This window comes from Poecile atricapillus, chromosome 2 (assembly GCF_030490865.1).
Source record: "Poecile atricapillus isolate bPoeAtr1 chromosome 2, bPoeAtr1.hap1, whole genome shotgun sequence".
Taxonomy (NCBI): Eukaryota; Metazoa; Chordata; class Aves; order Passeriformes; family Paridae; genus Poecile; species Poecile atricapillus.
The window spans coordinates 137,982,479-138,002,761 of record NC_081250.1 but is presented as its reverse complement, the minus strand read 5'-3'; the positions used below and the strand labels follow the sequence as shown (position 1 = coordinate 138,002,761).

Below are 20,283 nucleotides of genomic sequence, written 5' to 3'. Positions count from 1 at the left end.
TTATGTGATCTAGAAAATGAATAGAAGAAAGCCCCCTGGAGTCTGGAGTATATCAAAGACTATAGCTGGATTTTCCTGATGCTGCTTCCTTTAGTTCTCAACACAACTTTAATTTTGCTATCCTCAAATGGCTTAGATTATGGTAGAGTACATGGAGTGCATTTGGTAAGATGGTCCAAATCCTACAGTAATGGCATTGCAGAGTAGCTATGGACACCAAGTTTTATATGTCTCACAGTGGAAACTGACATTTCACTGGAGAAGGTAATGTTTCAGAAGCATGAAACACTAGCTAGGTAATTATTTCTTGTCAAGTTTGTAGCAGAGTCTCAAAGGTCTGAATTTCCATATGATCTAAAGTAGGAATATTTTTATTTTTTTTATTTTAAAAATTATATTTTTTGAAGGTCAGCCCTGTGAGTGAATGAGAACTTCTATGCTGTTTATGTCTGAAGTAATCTGAGCTGACAGAAGCCTGTCTTTTACTTTTTGGAAGAAGGAAATAAAATATAGGAAGACTGTCTGGTAGTGTTCAGTAAATAGGGTTCAATTTCTGTTGGCAGAAACTTTAAACAGTGCCTTAATTTTGTCCTGATTTTCCAAGCACTGAGTCTTCAAAATCTTCTCTAGTCTTGCTGAAGTCACTTTAAACCAGCACTGTATATATTTAATACTGCTTATTTCCTATCTGAATGCTTCCTAAAAATTTTATCCTTAGTCTGACTTTTTTACTTCTTCCCACTCCTTTTTTGAGTTTGACTAAATCTATGATGTTTTAGAATGTTTATGGGAACTGTTTCTCTTTCTCTAAAGCTATAGGTCAGTTTCAACAGATTACTTAGATTTACAATCATCTTTTCTGTCACTTACCTGAAACTGCTGTAAGATTTCCAACACCAGAGGAAATATCCTTCCCCTTCCCCTTCCCCTTCCCCTTCCCCTTCCCCTTCCCCTTCCCCTTCCCCTTCCCCTTCCCTCTGTATAAATCTCTTTACAGTGGTCCATATCCCAGATCTGAGATTTTAATGAACCAGGTATACAAAGACAGAGGTTTACTATCACTAAATCTGCTCAGCATTATATTGTCTGTTTTCCTGTCACATTACAATTAATCCAAAAACTAATTTATGCTATGGGACATTTGAATTTTAGAAGTGTAGTACTAAATCTATCTTAATTTCTTCAGAAATTACTTTTGTTTCAAACATTATTTTGTGCAGGGTATTTCCTTATATTCCACTACTGCCAAGAGCAAAGACTCTTCAAACACCTTATTAAGTGACTGTTTCCCTTAATTATGAATTTCCTTATTTACCAATTTTACAGTATTGTTAATTAATTATTCTCTTACAGAAAACTCAATTTACTCTTTATAATTTTGCAAATAAAATTTCTCCAAGGCCTGTTATCTATTTATATCCTAGAGACACAAACACCTGTACTTTAAAGCAAAGTAAATTATAAACTGCTTTAGAAGCTATAGTTTGACCTGATACTGCAGTGGCTGTATCTTACAATTGTCTTCATGTAGTTCTCATTAAAAGAACTGGCTACTTTCTCAGTATGTTTTAATAAAATGAAAATTTTACTCCAAGGTGTTTTCTTTACAAATGAGTTAGGAAATCTCTGCAAGTCAAGATTTTATTTCTAAATGAAAATAATACTTCAAAATACTATTGCAAATACATAGTATTCTGTGAATCGTCTTCCCTGTAATTTTGATGTGCTGGGAGCTGGTTCTAAGCTAATTTTACAAATACCAAAATTTAAATATGTGTCCTAGTTTAGGACAAATTTGGGAGGATAACTCCAAATGGCGATTTCCCCAGGGAAATGCCCTCTCCCCCGCCCCCAACTGGTCCGGGAAAGGAAAAAAACATTCCTCGGAGAGAAGTGGAAAAAGCTGTTTATTTAACAGAAAATTGTATAATATTAAATAATAAAACCTCTTGCTGCTCGATGGGATGGCAAATCTAGGAAGAAAAGTCCTTTTCATGTGGTGTAGCTCGGCTCGCTCAGGTTCTTATCAGTCCCTCCAGCGCTGGAAAGTGCCGAGGCCCAGGCCCCGGTGGGCCACAGGCGTGAGCTCCCGGGGTTTGGCTGGGTGTTCAGTCCAGAGCAGGCTTGCACAGATCCAAGAAAAAGGAAAAAAAACAAAGGTCCAGGGAAATCCTCTGCCTCAGCTAGCTAAAACTAACTAAAAGCCAGAGAGAAGCTCTGTCCCGCTGTCTGTCCGTGCTGCAGACACCACAGTCCAGGAGCGAGATGTGTGGGAGTGATGTTTTTCTTTAACACAAACTGCAGCTTCTTCTTCCCCCTCTCTTGCTCTCAGAGCCAGTCTTAAAGGTGCAGAACTTAATATATAACATAAACCAGACGATTGGGGATACCAGTATCATAAAGTCAGCCCAGGACAATATGAAATTAACAGTTTCATATCTGTTAAGAATCACAAATCTGAATTAAAGAAACAGCAAAAAAAGAACGTTAAAAGTCTTTGCACATGTGGCTAGTTTTGCAGAGAAAGGAACAGTGGAAAGGAAATTTAAAATACATATAATTCTTCCAACAACTTATCTTTGCAATGGAATCTCTGTTCCTGTCTTTTCCACAGAGAAAATTTCCTATGTTATCAAACACAGAATTTGCCTGAACTAATTTTCAGACATGCCTTTGATATGGTGCTCTCTTTAGGTCTGTTGGGAAGATTCCTGATACAATTTCTTATTGTATGATGATTACTTTCTGCTTTTCAAGTGGATGACTTGCAGGAAGAGCAGGGAGATGAAGAAAGAGTGCAAGCTCAGAATACTGATGAACATACTTTTCACAATTAATTTGCCTAAAATAAGGAAGTCATAGTTCAAAATATTTGTTCTTAAACACAGGAGTGAGGCACAGGGTGACCAAATGCCACTGAGATAAGAAATTCCATTATTTGAAATCAAAATTATCTTTAAAAAACCCCTCAAAACCCATTAATATCTATCTACTCTCTCCCCAAACATAAAAAATGTGACTTCCCCACAGTTCTGTAGTGCTCACATGTATGAGGGGTATTAGATATGGCAGGATTTCAATCCCAGAGAGTATTTTTAATTTGTTTTGTGATGAGATACCAAATGTCCTCTCTTGTTTTTATGTCCAGTTCTATTGCCCAGATGCTTGTCACATCTGAGAGATTACCCTTATCTGGCTGCATGAGCAAGGGGACCGTTGTTTTAGAACAGATGATCCCTTGTCTACAAGGCATTGAGGAATACATGAGGAATAGGAGAGAAATATTGAAATATCCTTAGAAGTAAAGTTAATTACATACTGGGGATAAAATCCTGGGTGTATTTCATCTGACTTTGTTGAAACCAGATTTTCATCTGTGGTGGTGCTAGAAATGCTTTTAAAATAGAAGCAGAAGACTACTCCATGTCAGAGTTATGTATAAACCAAAGTAATTAAAAGCCTAAAGGTGACTTAAAATCCCCTCTGTTTTCCTGTGAAGGTGATAATCTTCTATTGAATGACTTAGAAGTTCCTAGAGTTTTGTCTCATCTTTTTTAAAATTCCTCAAAGACTGACAACACTATTGATGCTAAACCCTCTTTGTTTTCAGTTACAGGAAATGACAGTTTTCTGTTGTAGAACAAGAAATACAAACAATGGCAATAAATATTTATTTAAATACATGTAATAAAAATAGTATGGATACTTTTGTTACATGAGATCTAGTTTCTTGTTTTGTTAGCTTTCCAGTTTAAGCCTCCTGCTGCTCAGAATGTATTCCATGTGAACATGAGTATTCCTACTGGTTTTAGACCTTATGTTTCTTCAAAGAAGTAACACACTCAAGGCTGACAGGAGAGAACAGAAACTTTTGTCCTTCTAGTAGTTTTCATAACTAAGTGAAATTATGACTTTGAAGTGGAAGACAAGGCAAAAAAATATTTCTAAACCTCTTTTAGAAAATGTGTCTGTAACAGTGATAAGAAATTACTCTCTGAAGGAAAAACAGTACCTCCAGAAATTGTTTCAAATGTGGTGCTAATATACAGTGATTGTTTCTTTTTGACTGGTATTCTGCACCTGTTCCACTGATTAAGTTATAAAGCTTCCAGTCAACCCTACCAAAAGATTGGAAAAGTCATTTTGGTACCTTGTTATAGCTTATGCAGGGGCAAGACAATCTGTCTTACTTAGTTATTTACCAAAAAGTATAACCATCTTTTCTCATAGCCCTAAAATGATCCAAATCATAGATAAAAGGTAAATTTTTGAACACTTTATGGTGTCTAAACTTCATAAAGCCCCAATTTCTAGTAAGTTGTGCAGAGAATAGGCGTCAGAATATCTTGTTTGAGAAAGCAAATGCTTTTAAGAACAAATTGAAACAAAATGGCTGTTTAATTAAGAAATCCCCATTTACTTGGAACTCCTAAGACCTAATTTTCAGAGAGGTTCTTCAATGTTCTTCGTGCACTTCACAAACACGACATTTTTGAGGTTTTTATTTGTTTTTGTACTAAGGCTTTATTAAGCAACTCTGAGATTTTCTTGGGCTAAAGAAAAGAGTCTTAAATCAAGGAAAGTGGCATTATGTGTCAAAAACCCCAAGAATTATTTACAAAAATAGAAACTATGAACAACCCAAAGAGATAGATATTACTAAGACAGAAGGAGTTGTAATCGTGAGAGTTGGAGTGTTTTAGGTTCCAGGGATACCTTATAGAAGCCTTGAAGAAACCTGAAGGAAGTCTACAAGAAAGATGGAGCAGGATTTTTTAGAAGGATGTGTAGTGATAGGACAACAGGAAATGGCTTTAAACTGACAGAGGATTAGCTATTAGGTAGAAATTCTTCACTGTGAGGGTGGTGAGATACTGGAACAAGGTCCCCCAGCTTGTGGATTTTCCATCATTGTAGTGCTCAAGGCCAGGTTGGGCAATCTGGTCTAAAGGAGGGTGTCCTTGCCCACAGCAAGGATTTGGAAATATATGATCTTTAAGGTCACTTCCAACCCAGACTATTTTATGATTCCAAGTTTTTATTACTTCAGGAAATTAAAATATAAGACAGTAACAATTATAGGCGGTCAGGCAAAATATTAGACTTTTCTCTGTTGGTAGAAAGCTCATTATAAAAGCTGCTACTGGAGCTGAGATAGAAATGAGAATTATTTGAAGTACAGAATATTGAGTTAGACATAGAGATCCATAGGGATGCAAGATAGTCTTTTCCAAAATAGCAGCAGTTCTAAGGCCTTGTGGCTGGCATGGATTCCTACTCCACTGTCAGCTGCCAGCCAGGTGCAAGGGACTTCTGTCCTGGTGTGCTGTGGTGCAGGGCTGCTCCTTGCATGTGCACCTCCCACACCAGCACAGGGGAAACAGGAGACTCGTGAAGAAAGAGGGAGTTTCTGGTGGGAAGGGACACCAGTGAGTGTCCTCAGTGTAACAGAGGTGTCTAGGGTGTCTCAAACTGGGACAAACAGTCAACAGTTTTTTTCATATGAAAACACAGTAGAATAAGAAAGAGGCTTGCAAGCTGCTGGACACATGGGATAGGAAGACAAAAAGGAAGAGAGTAAGAAGGAGCTAAGACCAGTACACTAAAGGAGATGATTACCTTTCATATTTGCACTCATGTGGAAAAGTCAATAAATCCGTGTTCTATTGGAAGTTAAAGTTAGTGAAAGGAGGCTTGTTTTATGCAGAAAAGATGCATAATGGGAATGGAAAGCATAAATTAAAGAGAATTAAGACACAATGAGAAGTGATAAAAAGGTAAATTTCAAACACACTTCAAAGTAAAATGCAGCCATCACATCTGATGAGAGCATTCTATTCTCAGTTTTATAAATGGGCTTGAAGATCTGGGGATGAGGCTTGTCAGGACAATTAAAGCTGAGCTAGAAATAAATATTAGAATATTAGAAATAAATATTGAGTATATATTTTCCAAAACTGGATAAGATTGATAGCAGAAGAAAAGGATTCACAGCATAGGGATGGGTTTGTCACTATGAAACCTGTATCTGTTGAACTCCAGTAGATTCTTTCAAGTGCTAACAAAAAGGATGAACATAGAGGAACCATAAAAACTAAGGTGATGATAATACAAGTGAACAGTAAGAGAATCCAGCAAAAGGGAAAAGGATTAGCAGAACAGTCTGTACTGATTTACGGTCACCAAGAAAAATAACTATTTTTTGCTGCCAAGTACTGTCAGGTGATCAAAGACCACAAATAGAAAAAGGTGTTGGAGAAACATGTGATGAGCATGAGGAGACACAAGTGAATAAGTAGATGTATTCTGAATGGAAGAGAACTATAATTTAGGGGGACAAGAATAATTTTGCAAATAGGTATGTTGCACAAATTGTTGCAAAAAGGGCCGTGAACATGGATGACATGGCTAAGGAATACTTTAAGAGAAGATTGACTGTTTTAAGATAGCTGCAAGTGTAAGAAATTAAAGGAGATCAAATTATCAGAAAATATATTGAAGAAAAATGCAGCATATGAACAAATCATCTTCCATTTTCTTGGTTTTCTCTTAAAATAAAAGAAAGAAAGTATTAAAAACTTAATTGAAAGGAAATACACAAGCAACTTAGAAATGTACAAGTGTGTTAATCAATGCAGACTCAGTATAATTATCTTATGGTAATGACTGTTGCTAAAGAATACACTAAACAAGGGAGATTAAGAATAAATAAAAGGTGTGGAGTACTTGTAAGGTGAAAGGTGTGGAAATATGTTATTAAACAGTATAATTGACTGGTCAGGAGGAAGAGAAAAAGCCAAAGACAATCTTGTTGAGCATTGAGTGAGTGTAATTATGGGACATTCAAGGGCAAGGGGTATGGACATGATGTAAGAACTAATTGCTTTGTTATAAGACAATGAAAGTTGAATAAATGGATTAAGAACTGCTGTTACTGATGTTCACAATAATTCCACAATGAATCAAAGGATGACTGAAATCAGGAAGAGGAGCTGTGTTTTCCGATTTCAAGAAGTTTATTTATGCATGTAAAATTGATGAGAATTAAATATCTGAATTTTAAAATCTGGTATAAAAAATGCAACAGAAACTTTGAATCATACTAGCTATTAAGAGAATCTCATGAGTGGTGTTGTTCATCCTCATACTTATTTCAACAAGAATTTTTCTTTTCTAGTCTAACTTCAAGCTTTTCAAAATTCTTTATTGTGTGCTTTGAATAAAAACTTCCTTTTTATGAAAAGCAGTTTGAATGTAAATTCTGCTTGGAATGCTGGTTCTGAAATCTAAATGAAAAAGATCACAGTATATGCTACCAGTTATTTCAGCATGAATTTTACCTCTTGAAAATAAATGTCATGTTTTCCACATTTGATCAGACCAGTCAGTTAATGCACGCTGTCTATTTTGATCATACCCAAGTTGCACTGCCAAGGTGAAGAGCATCACAGAATGTATTAACATATGAAAGCAGAGATTAAAGTGCATGTTGTGCACATGAATTCTGTTGGCATGATTTTTTATTTTACAGACTAGAAGAGCAGACCTATCAAAATCAAACTTCACTGTTGGTTTGTTTGGAGCTTTTTTTCCATTCTTGGAATTAAAAGTGTATCTTCTGACACGTGCATAGCTGTGCTACATTCTGCTAGTCATCTCTGAAAAACATCCAAGTTATAGCATCTTGCAGCATATGAATAATTCTCTTTTGTTACATTTTGAATATGGAATAAAAGGAGTAATTGGAACTTTAATATGTCATAGATATTTACATTTCATATCAATGTACGAGTAGGACTAATTATTGCATTGAGTATGAAGCATTACACTTCTTAGTAAGCAGCATATTATCTCACAAGCCTCTGTTCCCTCATAGTTTTGGCTCTGGGTTTTTTTGGTTGGTGTTTTTTGTTTGGTTTTTTTTTGAGGGAGTGTGGTTTTTTGTATTGTTTTTTTGAGTTTTAAAAAATATAATTTTATTTTGGTGACAGTAGACCAATTATAGATGAGTTTTTCTTTGTAGTCTCTATTGAATTAACAGAATAGTCCATATGTAATCAAAAGTAAAAATTGAAAATAAAATAAGTACCATAGCAAAGGATCTGAATTATGGAGCTGTACTATTGAGTCAGTATAAACTGTGCTTTCCACACTTGGTCTGGAGAGATGGATGAAAATTAGCAGTGTATGCTATTTAGTTTTCAAGTTTTTCTCTAAGTTTTTTCTCTAATTTTATTGAAGTAGGCCTCAGCAAGAGATTTCTAGGAAAAAGATGATTGATAAATATGTGCACACAGCTATTTTAAAAGTCTTATTATAGTGATTGTACTTGGTAGGAAGTGTTAAAGTTCTAGGATGTAGATCTTATGAGTAAATAGTTGGATTTTCTAGAGCATGTTGTGCAAAAACTGTATTATGAAAGATTTTTAAAGTGCTAAATAAAACAGCTGAGCTTAAATAATAAATAATAACACATAAAGAAGATTTAAAAATAGTTCAAGTATATGAGGGAGATGCAGAAAGAGATAAATAAAACAGACTCCTAACAATGAAGGTTGTGCAGACACTGATATGAGAATGAATTCTCTAAGTAGCTTGCAGTAGAAGATAAAATCTGCTACACACCAGATGAGGTAAACAAAGCCCTAATTTCTAAGAGTACTTACCTACTTTCTAAGAGTATCTTCCCTTCCTTTTTAGTCCTATACATCTATGATAATTATATTAAAAAAGCAGTCATACTTCATAAGAGGCACCTTTTCCTACCATTGTAAATGTATATGAAAAAGCTGAGATAAAAAAATCATACATGCCACTCTTCTGTTGTCAAGAACAGTTACTTTACAGCATAGTAATACAAAGTGCAAAATCGCAAGAGATTTCTGCTTAGTACTTCAGGGAAGGGGGTCTCTCTACATTTAAATGCTCAGTGTGAAGACAAGCTTGTGAATGTGCCATGAAGATGATTTAATGAGCTCAAATATATACATGTGTGTATAATTTAAGAGCTGGCATCTGGTTGGTTTGTTTGTAGTTTGTTATGAAATGTATATCATGTTTCTGTGACAGAGCAATTCAGCGCTTTGTGATTTCTCTCATATGAAATCCCTGCACTAGAAGAGGGGGCTTGCTCTGAGCATTCTTGGAGAAAAGAAGTGTCAGGGGTGCAAAAGGCAAAGCAGGAAAGCTGATCTAATATTTAAGGGGTAAGAGAGCAGAAAGCCTGGAGAGGGGATGTAGACCTACATTCAGACTACAAAGCTGGTGGAAAATAAAATTATCCTAAAGTCCCAAAAGAGTTAAGAATTGCCATAACTGAGCATTAGAACTTGAAACAAAAGTATAGAAAAGAACCTGCCCTGCCAGCACACAGTGACTTGGGAGAGACCTTTTAATAATTATTCTTGTTCTCTTATTTTTCTGAGGAAATAAATTTTCTGTATAAAAAGGAAATTTGATATAATTCAAGAAAAATTAAGCTTTAAATGTAGGGGCATTTTCTGACATTTAAGGATGTCAGTTTTAAAAAGGATCTATGAACAGAGCAACCTTTCAACTTTGACCCACTGTACTGAATTTGGCTGGGACAGACTTAATTTTCTTCATGGTAGATCCTACGGTCCTATGTGTTAGATTTGTGACCAAAACAATGTTTATCACATTTTATCAGTGCCTACACATCATCCAGGCTTCCTCTGCTCCTCATACTTCTGGGAATGGGCAAGAAGGTGGGAGGGGACACAGACTGGACACGGATGACCCCAACCAATAAAAGGGATATTGTAGAAAATATGGCAGCTCAGTGGTATGGTCAGTGGTAAAAGCTGATGGAAAGAAGGAGGAAGGGACCGTGTTCAGGGTTATGGTGTTTGTCTTCCCATGTAACCATTAGGTCTGATGTAGGCCTGCTTTCCTGGAGGTGGCTGAGCACCTGCCTGCCAAAGGAGCCAATGAATGCCTTCATTTGCTTTGCTTGCATGTCCAGCTTTTGCTGTACCTATTAAACCGTCTTTGTCTCAACCCACAAGTTTTCTCACTATTACTCTTCTTTATGTCCTCCATCCCACTATAGGGGAATGGAAGTGGGGGTGTGGATGTGGTGTGTGAGGGAGCAGCTCTGGGGCCATACCTGATCTCTGCAGTTAATCAACATCCACATAGGCTCTGTCAAAACATGTAAACTGTTAATGTTTACATGAGATAATGTAAAGATGTAACAGATGGCTATTTCAGGTTGAGCCCTTTAGTACAGAACATTCATAACCCAGAATTATTGATTGGGAAAAGATTATTCATAATAAATAGACTTTCAGCCTTCTCCAGAGCCAAGATACATGGAGGAGAAGCACAAGGTTAATAGGCTTAAGCTGTATCAGACCTGTATCCAAAGAAACTTATTTACTCTTCCCTTTGACAAAAAAGGTAATTGATGTGAATACTTTGCTTCACAGGCAAACAAATTTAGTCATAGGTGTTTTTATATACATTTATTTTCAAAGATGTTACCATATGTCTTTAGATAAACAGTATGGAAAACACATTTGTTAGGTAGGTGGGATTGTTTTGCATTAAGTGGCCAGCATTTCTATAAAAACATGGTCTTTACCTTTCTAAATGCAGTAGTTGCTAAGAAATATTTTGATTTTTTTTCAGAAACCATGAATTCTAATTACATATTCTATTGAAGGTTGATATAAAATGGATTACTAACTTTTGTTTCTTTGGCATTTTTTTAGGATTTATTTATACCTGTGGTGGAACTTTAAAAGGACTTAATGGCACTATAGAAAGCCCTGGCTTCCCATATGGATATCCAAATGGTGCAAACTGTACCTGGGTTATAATAGCAGAAGAAAGAAACAGGATACAGATCGTCTTTCAGTCTTTTGCTCTAGAAGAAGAATATGATTATTTGTCATTATATGATGGGCATCCTCACCCTGCAAACTTTAGGACAAGGTAAAGAATAAACATTATTAAAATCTAACTTGTAGTAATAAACTAAAAGTATATGATAAAATAGCTAAAGGTAATGTTTTTAAATTATGGATTCTTTCTTATTTAGTCTTTAAGGTGTGCTTCCTCTACTTAATCATAGCTGTCAAAATGTATATCATGCTTTAATTCTAGTTAAAGTAACTGTTGAAATTAATCTAGCCCTCATAAAATTGGTCTCAACGAAATGTAATTAATTAAGAAGCATGCGAGCATGGATAAATTAATGTAAAGTGAATATGAAATTGTGGAGGTCTCGGTTTGCATGATCTAGCAGAGGTCTCAGTTTGCACAATCTAGAAGCAGTGGAACTTTTGTAATCTTTGCAACAGGGAGCTTTTTATAGTGATCAGGAAAATTTACTTAAGATAGATCAGGTAATTTTTTTGTGTATATGTTTGCATATGAACATCTTCTAACTAAAAGGGTTTACAAAAGTGAAAAAATCCGTTTGAGATGTCAAGAGTGTGATGTACCACAGAACATTTTCTATCAGAGCCTACTTCAGAGCCTTAGCCCAGATGTTCAGTTCTGGAAGGCTGCAGTTTATGGAATACATATTCTACAATAGCAATATATACATTACCATACATTTGCTAGTTATCTTTAGTATCATCTACCTTGACTTCTGTAAGTCAATTTTTTATCTCCCTAGACTTCTGTAATGCCTTTGGTATGGCCACACAACATCCTTGTTGTTAAATGGGAGAAATATTTATTTGATTGGGTGGACTGTTTGAGGAATAACACAGTGGCCACATGGCCACACCCAAAACGTTGCAGTCAACAGCTTAAAGTCCAGTTAGAACTCAGCAACAAGTGGTGTCCCCCAGAGAGTCTGTACTCAGACAAACACTATTCAATATCTCTGCTAATGATGTGGAGAGGGGAACTGAGTGCACCCTCAGCAAGTTTGCAGATGGCACCGAGGTGAGTGGTGCCGTTGATTTGCTTGATGGGAGAGCTGCTATCCAGAGGGACACCAGCAGGCTGGAGGGGGGCCAAGTGTAACATTCTGGTCAGTTCTCAGTACCAATACTGACCAGTGGATCCATGCACTTAGAACAGTCCTGCAGAGAAAGACTTGGGGATATTGGTAGATGAAAAATTGGACATGAACCAGTAACATAGGTGAGGACTGGAGCACTTTTCTGTTGCAAGCTGAGGCTGCTCGCCTTGGAGAAGGGAAGGTTTTGTGGAGACTTGCAACCTCCCAGTATCTGAGGGGGTCCAACAGGGAAGTTGAAAAGGGACTCTTCATCAGGAACTGTAGTGATGGGTACAGGGGGAATAGGTGCAAATTGAAAGAGGGGAAATTCAGGTCAGATATTAGGAAGAAAACTTTTACTATGAGGATGGTTAAACACTGGAACAGGCCATGGATGCTCCAAACCTGGAAGTGTTCAAAGACAGTTGGATAAAGCCTTGAGCAACCTGGTCTGCTGGGAGGTGTCCCTGGAGTGGGGTTGGGACCAAATGATCTTAAAGGTCCATTCCAACCTCTTAAAATTCTATGGATCTATAACAACATTGGATATGAGGAAGAAATTCTGTAATAAGAATGCAGTAAGAGACTGGAACAATTTTCCCAGGAAAGCCTTGGCTTTGTGTAACCTGAGAGATATTCCTTCCCATAACAGTAGTGTTGGAACTAGGTGATCTTCCATGATTTTATCCTGTGATGAAGAACATAATAATTGTTCCTAATCAGGGAAAATGCACTTTCATTTTACTTTGCATAATGCTACTCAAAGAAAGGGATGTGTTTTCATAATATTTTATTGTAAGTGTTGATACACTGATAATGTTTTCTTAAAATATTGCATAACAATCTGGCATCTGATCACTAAAAGGAATATGTCACTTGGTACTAAAAGGAAACTAGAAGAGTAAAATTCTACATCTCAAATTTTTGCAGGATATAAATTCTCTTAAATGGTTAACAGTCAGCAGATGTGGAGAAATGCATCTCTAATGCAATTGTTTTTCTTTGTACTTCTGTGTTTTCATTTCTATTTCCTGTTTCATGAGTGCTTGAATTCAATTCTGATATCAGCTTCAGGAAAGAGGGAACCCACAGATAAAAGATTTGAGAATTGTCTTCCACAACAAGTTTTTCTCCTTTCTATTCACTCCTCAAAAGATGAAACTGAGATTTTCTCAGATGTAGGAGCCTGAAAAGGCCTTCACTGTCAGTCAAAACTTTGGCTGGTGAATCTACTCTAAACTGCAGTCTCAAGGAGTATGTGAACAATATTCTGCACAAATTCAAAGCATAAAACTATGATTCCAGTTAGGAACCAATGGTACTTACTGAGTTACAGTTTAAATAAGCATCAGGGAAAACAGGTGAAGATAGTTAGCAGTTTAAAAGGTTAAGTTAAAAGGAAGATGAAAATATATTTTAATGCAGAATTACTTTCCTTTATGTCTTATTCAAACTGCTGGAAAGGTTTATATATATTTGTGTGCACATGTACATTCTGATATATGTTTATGTATCTGAATACACACATATACAAATAGCTATATATGCATTTATAGATAAATGTGTTTAAGATTCTTTTTAATTTAAACTAATTCTTCAATGCTGGAGCTTTAGAATATGTTTTTTTAAAAGGTTAATATCTTAGAAGAAAATCAAGGAAACCTGTCATGCTTAAATGTTTCAGTATTGTGTACTTAGGATGCCATTAGATTCTGGTGAAGAACAGTGAAAGAAGTTATGTGGAAAAAAATCAGTCAGCACTTAAAAAGGAAAAGGTGATTAAGCCTCAGTTTAGGGTTTGAACTAGACTACTTTTGCAACACTTACAAGAACTTTCCAGAGTGTAGATGCGGAAGAATAGCACACATTTGTGTGAGTGGAGAATTTGCTTTAAAGAAAGCATGATAGTGAAATTATGCAATCTTTGCTAAATCTTTCATATTCATTTTCTTAGATTGCTGTGGTAATTAGTGAAGTGATGTTTCCTGAAGTTTTCTTTTTTTTACAAATAAGTGAAGTTTTACTGAGGTACAGTTGATTGCAGGAGCTGTCCTTCTAGCATGACATTTTTAAACAGGAAAAAATATTTTCAGGGGGCTACATATGTGTATCTGAAAAAATACAGAACTGGACAGCTAAAAAAATTGTCTTGGATAGACAAGGCCACTTCTGGTTTTTACTTTAATCTTGTGGAATAACTTTCTACATGAATTAAATGATTTTGCAGTTCAACTATTTATGAAGCTCATCACATTGAGTCCCTCATCGTCCAGTTTTGTACTTTGTCTAATTGGTTTCCTCAGAATTAAATCTCATTGAAATTGCAGTCATTGCATGTCCTCAGTGAATGCTCAACAACTTTTAATTGATTTACCTGACACTTAAATGGCAGCTAAACAATAATAAATGGAAAAGAAGTATATCAGAAATGACCATGGGAAGTGTGTGGGAAGTGTAGTCAATATTTCACTTGTATCTTTGTGTTACTGTGTATACTTAATTTAGTTTATTTCACATTATAATATTTGCTTCAAACTATTAGTACAGAATAACTTGTGAACTTTATGCAAAATTTTTTTTTTTTCATAAATCATATTTCTAATCACCTAAACAAAGGTTGTTTGCAGAAAGACAATGTTGCTTCCTGTATTTGAACCAAGCTTTTGGCAAAATTTTGTAGTTGGGAGTATTTCTGGGTTACATCACTGTCTATTTTTGAAGCTTTCTTGTTGCCCCCCACAATGCATATTTGTGATTTTTGTGTACCCTTTCTTCCACATTTTTACAATTAGTTCCCCTCAAAATGAAATAAAAAAAATAAATAAAATCTGGGCTTGATTTTCTATGATTGTTTTTAAAAACATTGTTTAGGCCTTGTTTTGGTAAGTAGCTAATACTTACAACTTCAATTCTAGATAAATGTGTTGCATTTCCAGATTAAAACTGCTGTTCAATTTTCTCAAAATTTCTGTCTTTCTCTTTTTTTTTTTTTTTAATGTGGTACAAGATGAATCGTTTCAGCTAAGCTTATAATATGTCTTCAATTTTCTGAGTGCCCAGCGTGAGAAAACAGGGTTTTGTTTGCACTAGAGATAAGAAATCCCACAATTTAATGAAGTTCACAGAAGGTATACTTGAACCAATAAAACATCACATAAACCAATTCCTTTGCAAAGCCAGTTGGAGTCATCTGATGATACCTTTTGCAAGTTATGAAAATGGTCTTTAGTGCAATTTGTAAATAATTCACTATACTAGCCTTGTCCTAGGGAGTGGCAGGGAAAGAGCTACTCCACAGAGGCACAAGGCAGGAGCCAAGGATGCCCCAGGCAGGCTGTGCTCTCAGGCAGGGGTGAGCGTGGAGAGCAGAGCTGGACTCTGCCAGGGTCCAACACAGCACCGACACAGCCTGAACCAGGTCAGGATCCCTGCAGACATGCAGCTGGGAGCAAAAGGAGGCAGGACAGCTAAGCTCCCCATGGAATAGGCTTGAGAGGCCCATGCCTGGCAGGGGCAGGGATAGAGCTGCAGCAGGATGCCTCAGGATGGGCTGAAAGCCCCAGGAACCACAGACAGTGTGGGTGGCAGTTCCACCAGCTGAGGCTACTCAGGGCCAGCGAGGGTCATTGGTTTCCTTAAAGTCCTGACTCTGCACAGAAGAATCCAGGAGAAAATTATTTAAATCTTGTCTATAAAGCAAAATGTATGGACCTAACTATATGAATTCTTCATTGTGTACTTTTCTTGTCAGTCCTTGAAAAGTCACATGGAAACCATAGTTAGTTTTAAACCACACTTTGTGGCAGTGCTATAGTGCTTATGTAAGTGGATGACTGAATGGCAATATGAACCCTGACATTTCCTTGCAATTATTTTACTTTGCAACTTGGATAATATCTTTTCTTCTTTCTTTTTAAAAGAAATTGCTAAGCATAAGACATAATATACTGTCAGTAAATATCAAAAGGTATGTTGGTATTTTTCTTTCTTTTAAATTAAGGAGTTAGGTGCTTAGAATTGAATACTAATTTGAAAAGAGGTGTTGTACTCAGCAGTTGCCTAAAACTTTTTTTTCTCTAATTAACTACCCCAACTTGCAGTGTAGTATTCAAAATAACTTTAAATATTTGAATCATAATGTGACAATGTATGCAAACTCTGTTCACAGTTCCAAGGAAATATATCTCCTAATTTACTTAACCAGTTAATTTAACTAGTGAATTTAACTGCCAGTTATATATTCATGACAAAATTAACATTGCATTAAAATCAATGAAATAAATTCAGATTTATTTTAGACAGAGAAATAAAATATATCCCTTCTGAAATTGTACTTGGCTAAATTAAAGCATTTAATACCGTATATTTCTGTCTCTCTATGTTGATAAAAATAATCTTTCATATATTTATGCTCAGAAAGCAATATTTTAGGAGTTGAAACTATATATTTTACAAAGTTAAAAATTAAATTATTTAGAAAATTATTAGCCTACCATAATGTACTGGTAAAAATCTTCATAAAATTCGATCATGTGTGTCTTCATAAGAACAGACATGGTACAGAAGTTTGGAAAGCTCCACTTTATTATAGCCTTTAGAAAAATGCTATAATAATCTGTTTCAACTATTCATTTGTTTGCATAAGTGAAAAAAACTATGAATATGTTTATTTAAAAAAAAAAAAAAGGAGTTGTGACAAACTGCCACAAAATGGAATTTTTTGATTACTTAATAAATCTGTATATATCTTTTCCTTATATTGAGAGCCTGCAAGATCAGCATGTATCTGCAGAGATATTTTTAAATGTTGATAACATTACTGTGTCCAAAGATTTAATTATATTAAAATCTTTTCTCTTGCGACTCGTGGTTAATTGTCTCTTAGGAGCTTTAATGGAAGGAAGCTTTAAACATGGTGTTTAAAAGAGGAGTTAATACTCATAGTTTTTAATCTCTTGTATTTAAGCAAGATAAATCATCCTTTCATCTACACTCCCTGCTGAGGCCACCAAGAATTAAATGTACAGGTTACCTGATCAGTGCTGCTGAGCTGAGTAGAAGAAATTAACTGAAATTACTGGAGACATCTGCGACCTTTTCTCTGTTGGTGAATTTCTTTCCTAAAACATCTGACTCTCTGATTATGCCCCAATTTTTAACATTTACTCCCCTTAAAGAGAAAAAAAAAATCATTTTCAGTAGATGAATAAGCACTTCTTTAAAATTTCAGCATGTTCCTAGTGTTAAATATAATTTGATATTGGCTCCTCAATCAAGTAACTCCAAAGGTTTGAATTTGGTACTTAATCAACAGGCCCACACTGACTATAAAATTAAAATGAATATCTTTTGTCTAACTTTGGTAAAAGTAGAGAAAAAAATAACTGTAAAAATATGTAAAGTTACAATTAAACCTTAATATTCATTCATATAAATACTGTTAAAATTGCAGGTAGGTGTTCACTTGGCTCTGGGGCGAGGCTATGGGAACTAAGGGCATGGAAAAGCATCAAACATGCCAGAACAAGAAGCCAAACTGGCTTGTCTGACCATGTGTAGGAGTTAGAACTGTCTCAGTGGTCTACAGGAGCACACAAGGAGCAGCCGAGTGCTTTCCCCACCTGGAGAGGGAACAGCCATGTGGGTGAGCAGAGCACTCCACCGTGCCCGCTCCTGGCCTGAAAACCTTCTCAGGTGTCTGCCTCTCCATAATAAATGTGCCAGGTATTACTGACATCATAAGTAAACACTGTGTTTCAGCTCAAAAACAATCACAAATCTAAGGTATATTTTCTCTGAATAATTTAATTTTTTATTATTATTATTTCAGAGCTTTGAAATCATAGAATTATCTACCCTTTTCTCTACATCTAAATTTTAATTAAAAACCAATTTTAATTCAAGAGATTGGATAAATAAAACCAAATCAAAACAAAACCAACAACAAAAAACAAGGCAAAATCAAGATTATTTTACTAGTTTTATGTTTGTACTTAATAAATAGCACTAAATAAAATGCTAACAATGTCCAATTTTAAAATGGGAAAAATATATTTTTGGAAGACTAGATTTTGCCTCTAAAACTTTCTATTTTTAAAGTGAAAGAATTATAATTTTCATGTTTCACGTGCTAAATTGTCAAATTTATCTTACAAAAACTTTATGAAGAAAGACTAGCAGAAGAATAAGTGTTGGCACCAGCAGAAACTTCCAGTGTTCTCATTTAATAATTCTGCTTGCTTTTGCATTCCTTATTCTGACACATATATGCTTCTCCTTTTAAGAGACATCAGTCTGTGTCGAGCAGGCAGCTATTAGGCTTTTCTGTTAACATTGTTCTGTCAACTAATACCAACCTGTAGCTCCAGTAAGCCTTTTTTTCTGACTCATACCCTTTCCTTCTCCTGGTCCTTAGAAATTTATCCATATTTCTTTATGAAGATTTTTATGTATCTTGGATCCTTTCCTATCTCCCAGCCAAACTCTTTATGTTTTTTGCGAAAGTATTATGCTATTATGTATTTTTACATATTATTTTTGGAGCCTGTGTTCCACTCTTTCTCACACTGATTCTCATCAAAACCAGAAGTCAAAGAAAGCCCCACTTTTTTGCCTTGCTTTTGCCCCCTTCTTCTTCCATTTCTGCTATGTCAGTGTTTCCACTTATAGATTTTCCAGACTTTAAGGCTTGTTTTACTTGCTCTGTCTTTTCGCACTTCCTCTCCCTTTAGGGGATCTGCAGTACTGGAAGATGTAGTGCAGGGTGCCCAGAGCTAGTGCCAATGTCTTGTCTGGGCAAAATTCCATGAGAGTGTTGATTCTTCTTCCTGAATCGAAATTTTCTTGTATGTAGATTCATTCTACTTCAAATATATGTATCCTTTTTTTCTTTGTAAGTTTTTTTTTCTCATATGAACAATTACTTCTTAAACCATATAAAGACCCTCTCAGAGTATTTTATCAGTTCATTAAAATTATTGCCATTTCAAGCTGCAGTTGGAGTATCTAACTCCAAGTTAATTCTGCACCCTTCATCTACTAATATAACAGTTGCTCAAGTTAGCAGACTACTAATAAAATTAAGAAAAAATGCCATCTTTGTGAGGTTCTAGATTAAATCTGACAAAGACAAGCTCTCTCTGACTCTGGTTATTAGGGCTTCAAGGCATGGCAGAGCAGAATATTTGCAGTCTTCATTCACAACTAATCTTGACACTTGAAACTTACATGGCGTTCTTTTTCACTCTCCTTTTTATGTCTTTTTGGATATTGATGTAGACCAGGACTTGTTGATAGGGAGACAATGAATCATTTATTGCAGCTAAGAAAGTTTCCATTATCAACCATAGCTCTGATTTTTTTCAGCTCAGGCTGTTTATTATGCCCTAAGAGTACACATTTTTCTTCTCTCATCACTGTTCACTTCCTGTCCAAATTTTCAACCAGAGCAGATACTGTGAGCTGATTAGGATCAAATTAGGGTTTCTCCACTTTGGAAACAACTTCAACTCTCTTATCACTCTGATTTTTATTTCAGCTGCTCCACAGTGCTTTAGATTTCTCCATTATTTGCCTGGAAAGAGAAGAAAGAAATGAATTTAATTTGAGAATTTAGGGGCTAGTGAACAAGAACCAATCAGACTATACTCTCCCTTCACAAAAAAAAAACACAATAAGAAAGGTGTAAATCCCAGACAAATGAGGAGATAAGGATACAGAAAGCAGCAGGAACAAATACCAAAGTACATGAAGGAGAGAACAAAGGCAATTAAAAAAAGAAAGAAGGAACCAGCAACCAAAGTGCAAAACTATGCGATAGGAAACAGAACTGAATGATTCCTACTAGGAAAATTTTCACTGCACAAACAACCAAAATAAATACTGCAAAGGTGTGAGCAGGAGATATCTAGAATCTTGAACTGAAAATTGGTAGGGACAAAACAATAAATACAGCAAAACTTGTAGATAAGAGAAACAGATAATTGAAAGAAATGTAACAGAATGAAATGTATTGGTAAACAGATATTCAGCTCTGAGATGGATTCTGAGTAGACAAAGTACTTAAACAGAGCTTTTTTTTCAATCTGAAAAGTTTGCTTTATGAAAAAAATACATTGAAGCAATAAATTTTATGGCACTATGCTTATAAATGCAAAGCTGAAGGAACATATAAATTGTTTTATACTCTTAGGAATATTTTTATATGATGTTAGAAGTCTAGACACTGATAGAGAGAGAAAAGTAGATAATTAAAACTGATAAAAGAATGTGCTTGCCTGGACAAGGTGCCACTTTTCTCA

General features: G+C 35.5%; 1 protein-coding gene across 3 annotated transcripts in view; it reads left to right on the top strand.

The window, feature by feature from the left end:
* CSMD3 (CUB and Sushi multiple domains 3) overlaps nucleotides 1-20,283 on the top strand; it is a 573,013-nt gene that overhangs the window by 68,153 nt on the left and 484,577 nt on the right. For all 3 annotated transcript variants that reach the window (XM_058831785.1, XM_058831783.1, XM_058831782.1), the window contains exon 2: nucleotides 10,737-10,959. In XM_058831785.1, coding sequence (XP_058687768.1) covers nucleotides 10,737-10,959 — 223 coding nt within the window. The remainder of the gene's footprint in view (nucleotides 1-10,736; nucleotides 10,960-20,283) is intronic.